Below are 6,709 nucleotides of genomic sequence, written 5' to 3'. Positions count from 1 at the left end.
GGATGGTCTCGATCTCCTGACCTCGTGATCCACCCGTCTCGGCCTCCCAAAGTGCTGGGATTACAGGCTTGAGCCACCGCGCCCGGCTTATAAATTAATTTTAAAAATTAACCTGGTGTTGCCAGGTGCGGTGGCTCATGCCTGTAATTCCAGCACTTTGGAAGGCCAAGATGGGCAGATCACTTGCAGTCAGGAGTTCAAGACCAGCCTGGCCAACATGGTGAAACTCCGATTCTACTAAAAATACAAAAATTAGCCAGGCATGGTGGTGCGTGCCTGTAGTCCCAAGGTGCGTGCCTGTAGCCCCAACTACTCGGGAGGCTGAGTCAGGAGAATGGCCTGAACCCAGGAGTTGGTGGTTGCAGTGAGCCAAGAGCACGCCATTGCACTGCAGCCTGGGTGACAGAGCAAAACTCTCTCACAAACAAACAAACAAACACACACGTAGCCAGGTGTTGTGGCCTGCACCTGTGGTCCCAGCTACTCAGGAGACCGAGGTGGGAGGATCGCCTGAGCCCAGCAATCGAGGCAGCAGTGTGCTGTGATTGCACCACTGTACTCCAGCCTGGGCAATAGAGTTAGACCCTGTCTCAAAAAGCAATTATTTTTTAGTGAATTTGGCCCCCTCAGTTGGCCAAGATCTTTGGCACAGGGGCCCTGCTGCCAGAGAAGCCTCAGAGTCAGTTTTGGCTTTGCTGTGTGTTGTCCAGCTGAGTCATCCTGGGTAAAGGTCTTCTGAGGATCAGTTTCCCACCTGCGCGATGGGGATAGGGTATCAGCAGAACACAGCAGGGTAAGGCACTCAGGAAGCCATCAGTGGGTGTTAGCCAATAACACTGCTCTCATTATTCTTCTTAGAGCCCCGGACTCAGGAGGCCCAAGGAGCTAGAGGTGACCCTCAGGTGAGTGCTGGCTGGTGCCACATGCCCCTCCCCACCCCTCCCTCGCCTGCCTAGAGCTTCATGTCCTGGTCTTTCCCTGGCAGGCAGCAAGAACCCCGCGGAAGGGCGTGAGCCCTGCAGACAGCTGTGCAGTACCTCGGGCTGGGCTCCTGTTAGGAGGAAGTGCCTGCGCCCAGGCAGCGGTGAGAGGACAGCTGGGGTGGGGCCCTTCTCCCCTTCCAATACCCACCCTGCTCTCTCCCTGTAAGCATGGCCTCCACCTCTCATCCCCTCCTGGCCTCAAGCCTCCACTGCTGTCCTCCCGCAGGCTCAGAGGCAGCTGCTCCATGCAGAACTGAAGCTGGTTCTGCAGCAGAAAGGGGAGAGGACACAGGAGCCTGGGGTGCAGGTGCCTCCCAGCAACGCCATGGAGGCCAGGAGCCGGAGCGCAGAGGTGAGTGCCCACGTGTCCTGCAAGGAGCACTTGAGGACAATGGGGAGGCACAGATTAGGGCAGCAAGGAGGCACTTTCTGGCCTCTCTGTGCCTCATTCTCTCCATCTGTGAAATGGAAATAGTAACAGGGTCCATTTTATGGGTCACTGTGAGGGGAAGAAAATTAACATATGTAATGTCCTTACTGCAGTGTCTGGCGCAAACTAAGACTCAAAGCAGTGAGTTCATTGGTGCATAAAGGAGCTAAGTTAATAAGGAGCTAAAGAAAATCCAGCAGAAACCCTTCATTAGAAGAGGCAGTAAATGCAGGTGCAGTGACTCAGGCCTGGAATTCCAGCACTTTGGGAGGCCGAGACAGGAGGATCGCTAGAGCCTAGGAGTTTTGAGACAAGCCTGGGCAACATAGGGAGACCATGTTTCTACCAGAAAAAAAAATTAGCTAGGTTTAGTGGTGCATTCCTGTAGTCCCAGCTACTCAGGAGGCTGAGGTAGGAGAATCACCTGAACTCAGGAGGCTGAGGTTGCAGTGAGATATGATTGAACCACTGCCTGCCAGCCTGGGTGAAAGAGCAAGATCCTGTCGCATTAAGTCTCCTGTGTGGAAAGAATAAATAAGAAAAACAAAGTAAAAAGAAACAAGAAAAAAAAGGCCCTGTCTAAACACACACACACACACACACAACAAAAAAACAAAAACAAAAACAAAAAAGGGCATATAATGTAGGGATTAAGGACATGGGCTTGGACCCATGGCTCAAATCCCAACCCTGCCACTTCAGCTGTGTGGCCCTGGGCAGATGATCTCACCTCTTTGAGCCTGTGTTTCCCTATCAGTGAAATGGAGGTAATGGGGCCGGGCGCAGTGGCTCACACCTGTAATCTCAGCACTTTGGGAGGCCAAGGCAGGCGGATCATTTGAGGTTAGGAGTTTGGGACCAGCCTGGCCAATATGGTGAAACCCCATCTCTGCTAAAAATACAAAAATTAGCCGGGCATGATGGTGCACACCTGTAGCCCCAGCTACTCGGGAGGCTGAGGCAGAAGAATCACTTGAACCCAGGAAGCGGAGGTAGCAGTGAGCTGAGATCATACCATTGCACTCCAGCTTGGGGGTCACAGTGAGAGTCCGTCTCAAAAAAAAAAAAGAAAAAAAAAGAAAGGGAGGTAATGATCTCCACCTCTGAGAACTCACGCTTGAGCCATTTGCACAGAGTCTGGTGCCGAGAAAGCCTCTTTGAATGGCAGCTGCTGTGACTGTTACTGAGATGGTGGACTGGCATCGACTGTGTCTTACTGTCTACCAGGCACAGAGCGGGTCTACTCTTACAGGGGCCAAGCTGATACTAGGGGTGAGAGGCAGTAGGTAGAGCGCCAGGAGTTCTCTGGGATGGGAGATGGCCTATGGGTTCTGGGGTCACAGACCTAAGGTTGAGGCCCAGCCACTTAACTTGCTACAGGGCATTAGGCAAGTCACTTTATCTCTCTGGGCCTTAGTGTCCTCCTCTGTGACTGCCCAAGGCTGTGGGGAGGGGATGAAATGAGATCCTGCAGGCTGGGTTCGGTGGCTCACACCTGTAATCCCAACACTCTGGGAGGCTGAGGCCAGAGGATCCCTTGAGCCCAGGAATTGGGGACCATCCTGGGCAAAACAGCAACACTCCGACCGACTTTTTTTTTTTTTTGAGACGGAGTCTTTCTCTTGTCACCCACGCTAGAGTGCAGTGGTGCAATCTTGACTCACTGCAACCTCTGCCTCCCAGGTTCAAGCGATTATCCTGCCTCAGCTGCCTGAGTAGCTGGGATTACAGGCACATGCCACCACGCCTGGCTAATTTTAGGGCTTTTAGTAGAGACGGGGTTTTGCCATGTTGGCCAGGCTGGTCTCGAACTCCTGACCTCAGGTGATCTACCTACCTTGGGCTCCCAAAGTGCTGGGATTATAGGCATGAGCCACCATGCCCAGCCTGACTCCGACTCTTAAAAATAAAAAGAGGCTGGGTGTGGTGGCTCATGCCTGTCATCCCAGCATTCCGGGAGGCCGAGGTGGGTGGATCATGAAGTCAAGAGATCGAGACCATCCTGGCCAACATGGTGAAACTCCACCTCTACTAAAAATACAAAAATTAGCTGGGCGTGGTGGCACATGCCTGTAGTCCCAGCTACTTGGGAGGCTGAGGCAGAAGAATCGCTTGAACCTGGGAGGCGGAAGTTGCAGTGAGCCGAGATTGTGCCACAGCACTCCCAGCCTGGGTGACAGAGTGAGACTCCGCCTCAAAAAAAAAAAAAAAAAAAAAGAGAGATCCTGCACATAAAATGCTGAGTCCAGGGCCTGCTGAGCCAAAGGGTGGTACTTGGTGGTCATGCTGTTTCCTGCAGCCCCAGCCACAACTCTTCTTAACCACACTGCCCTGCTCAGCCCCCTAGTCCCTCGGGGCCACTGCTGTGGGGCATCTGGCCTAGACCTGCTCTCCCTCCAAGTCCTGGGCTCAATTCCACTCCGTGCTGGCCCCCATGCGCTGGAAGTGACAGCGTCCTCTCAGATCCCTACTGCAACCTCCTTCCAGTATGCCTATGTTACCCTATTTTGCAGCAGAGAAGTAGGTCCAGAGAGGGCAAGATTCTTCCTAAGACACACAGCAGATTGGATTCCTAGACAGGATCCAGGTTTGTCAGTGCCTCTTCTGGGAAGCCCTATTGTGAATCCCACAGTGGCTTCTGGGCCAGGTCCAATCTGCATCATTTACAGTAAATACCGGGAATGCCATGTCTGCCAGTCCCATTCATTACCCACGCAGACCCTCTTCACTGGATTCCCTCTCCTGTGGGCGTTTCGCAGGTCTTCGGGTCATTGAATTTACAATAGAGCACATTCTCACACACATTCAAGCCTGCAGGGAGGCAAATCCCACTCCCTGTCCCCTGAATCCCAGACGGCTTGAAGGTCCAGCCAGCCCCTTCCTCAGAATCCCATCCTCAACTATTCTCTTGTTCTGCTATAATTAAAGCCCCTCCCCCATAGTTCAACCCGGCTTGGAGAATATGGGTCTCCGGGCCAGATGCAGTGGCTCATGCCTATAATCCCAGCACTTTGGGAGCCTGAGACAGGAGGATCTCTTGAGGCCAGGAGTTTGAGGCCAGCCTGGGCAATACAGTGAGACCCCTGTCCCTTAAAAAATAAAAATTAAAAATTAGCTGGGCATGGTGGCGCATGCCTGTGTTCCCAACTACTTGGGAGACTGGAGCGGAAGGACTGCCTGAGTTTAGGAGGTCCAGGCTGCAGTGAGCCATGATCACACCGCACTCAAGCCTGGGGACAGAGTGAGAGACCCTGTCTCCCCCCACAAAAAAATAATATGGGTCTCCAATCCCAGCTCCAAATAACCCCCCATAAATTCCGGCCACACTCCTATCTTTGGCACGCTTCTATACCCCATTTGGCTCTTCCTCCCAGGCCTGTGCTCTCATACCCCTCCTACCCGCACCAACCCCCAGCCCCGCCCTCCCGACCTGACCACGCCCCCACGATCCTGGGCCAATCTCTCAATCACAACTCAAATTCTCTCCAGACCACTCTGACGCAGTCCATCCCCTTACAACCCCGTCTCCTCCCCTAAACCCTTTCTACTGCAGCTCTAGAGCCTCAGAGAGGCCAGTCGGCCCGCGGAGCTGTTTAACGGTTCCGCGGATCCTAGAAAGCCAGTCGCCCGCGGGCTTGCTTAAAGGGGAGAGGCCGGAGTGGGTGTGTCCCGACGTCGCAGCGCCGAGGGGCGTGTGCCCTGAAGACCCGCTGAACAGCCGCTCCTGGCCGGGCGCGGTGGCTCACGCCTGTAATCCCAGCACTTTGGGAGGCCGAGGCGGGAGGATCGCTTGGGCCGAGGAAGAGTTCGAGACCAGCCTGGGCAATGTGGCGAGACCCCCCCCTTCTCTAAATATATATAAATATATACATATATATGTATATAATATATGTATATGAGCCACTGTTGAGCGCAATGGTGGGCTCTGGGCGAGGTCTGGCCCTAGAGCCCCAGCGCTACACCTCGCCGCCCTCTGCAGGAGCTGAGGCGGGCGGAGTTGGTGGAAATTATCGTGGAGACAGAGGCGCAGACCGGGGTCAGCGGCATCAACGTAGCTGGCGGCGGCAAAGAGGGAATCTTCGTTCGGGAGCTGCGCGAGGACTCACCGGCCGCCAGGAGCCTCAGCCTGCAGGAAGGTGGGCGGACCCGGGATATGGGGCGGGGTCGAACTGCGGGGGCGGGGTTAGGAATCTGCCTTGGGTCCAAAGAGAAGCTGAAACTGACCAGGGGATGGGGGCGTGACCGGCGACCAGGAGGCGGGGTTAAGGGCTTGGGGCGGGGCTTTGCTGACTGTTCACAGCAAACTCCAGAGGTTCACCGTCTGGGTGCGAGTTCCACATCCTAGCTTGTGATCTTTCCGTGCCTCAGTTTTCTCATCTCTGAAATGGGACTTATTCTAGTATGGGGTTATTATGTATTGTAGATTAAACGAGTCAGTATGTGAAAACACTTAGCACATAGCTAAGTGGCACATAGTGCTTAACTACGTGAGTGCTAGTAAATGTTTTTGTTGTTGGGGCAGGAGAAAAGGGTGGAGTGAGTCACTTGGAGGGGTTGGGAAGAGAAGCTTTGTAAGTGAAGGATGTTTTAGGAAACATAGATGAAGCTGGCGTGATTTATTCATGCAACAACTATTTATTAGTGTCTTCTATTTCAGACTTTATTTATTTATTTATTTATTTGTTTGTTTGTTTGTTTGTTTATTTATTTGTTTTGAGACGGAGTTTGTCTCTTGTTGCCCAGGCTGGAGTGCAATGGTGCGATCTCGGCTCACTGCCACCTCCGCCTCCCAGGTTCAAGCAATTCTCCTGCCTCAGCCTCCTGAGTAGCTGGGATTACAGGCGCAGGCCACCATGCCCGGCTAATTTTTGTATTTTTAGTACAGACGGGGTTTCACCATGTTGGCCAGACTGGTCTCGAACTCCTGACCTCAAATAATCCATCCGCCTCGGTCTCCCAAAGTGCTGGGATTACAGGCGTGAGCCACCGTGCCCTGCCCTATTTCAGACATTATCTTAGGTGCTTGGGCTACAGCAGTGAATAAAACAGTGAACAACAGTCCCTGTACTTATGGAGCTTACATTCCAGTGAGGAGAGACATATTTAAGCAAATTAAGTAAAATATCTAGTAAATTAGAAAGCAATAAGTGCTACAGTTGCCAGGAGGACAAAATGTGCTACAGCTGCATTTTTAAATGGGGTGGGCTTGGCCAGGCGCGGTGGCTCACGCCTGTAATCCCAGCACTTTGGGAGGCCAAGGTGGGCAGATCACCTGAGGTCAGACTGGCTTTGAACT

At 53.1% G+C, this 6,709-nt stretch overlaps 1 protein-coding gene across 1 annotated transcript in view; it reads left to right on the top strand.

Annotated features, from left to right (window-relative positions):
* PRX (periaxin) overlaps positions 1-6,709 on the top strand; it is an 18,808-nt gene that overhangs the window by 4,633 nt on the left and 7,466 nt on the right. The window contains exons 2-5 of the mRNA XM_011952540.1: positions 859-902; positions 986-1,084; positions 1,210-1,335; positions 5,393-5,549. Of these exons, the coding sequence (XP_011807930.1) occupies positions 1,309-1,335; positions 5,393-5,549 (184 nt within the window). The 5' untranslated portion in view covers positions 859-902; positions 986-1,084; positions 1,210-1,308. The remainder of the gene's footprint in view (positions 1-858; positions 903-985; positions 1,085-1,209; positions 1,336-5,392; positions 5,550-6,709) is intronic.

This window comes from Colobus angolensis, unplaced genomic scaffold, assembly GCF_000951035.1.
Source record: "Colobus angolensis palliatus isolate OR3802 unplaced genomic scaffold, Cang.pa_1.0 Scaffold34, whole genome shotgun sequence".
NCBI classification, from domain to species: domain Eukaryota; kingdom Metazoa; phylum Chordata; class Mammalia; order Primates; family Cercopithecidae; genus Colobus; species Colobus angolensis.
Note: the sequence above shows the minus strand (reverse complement) of the source record. Positions and strands in the feature narration are given on the sequence as shown.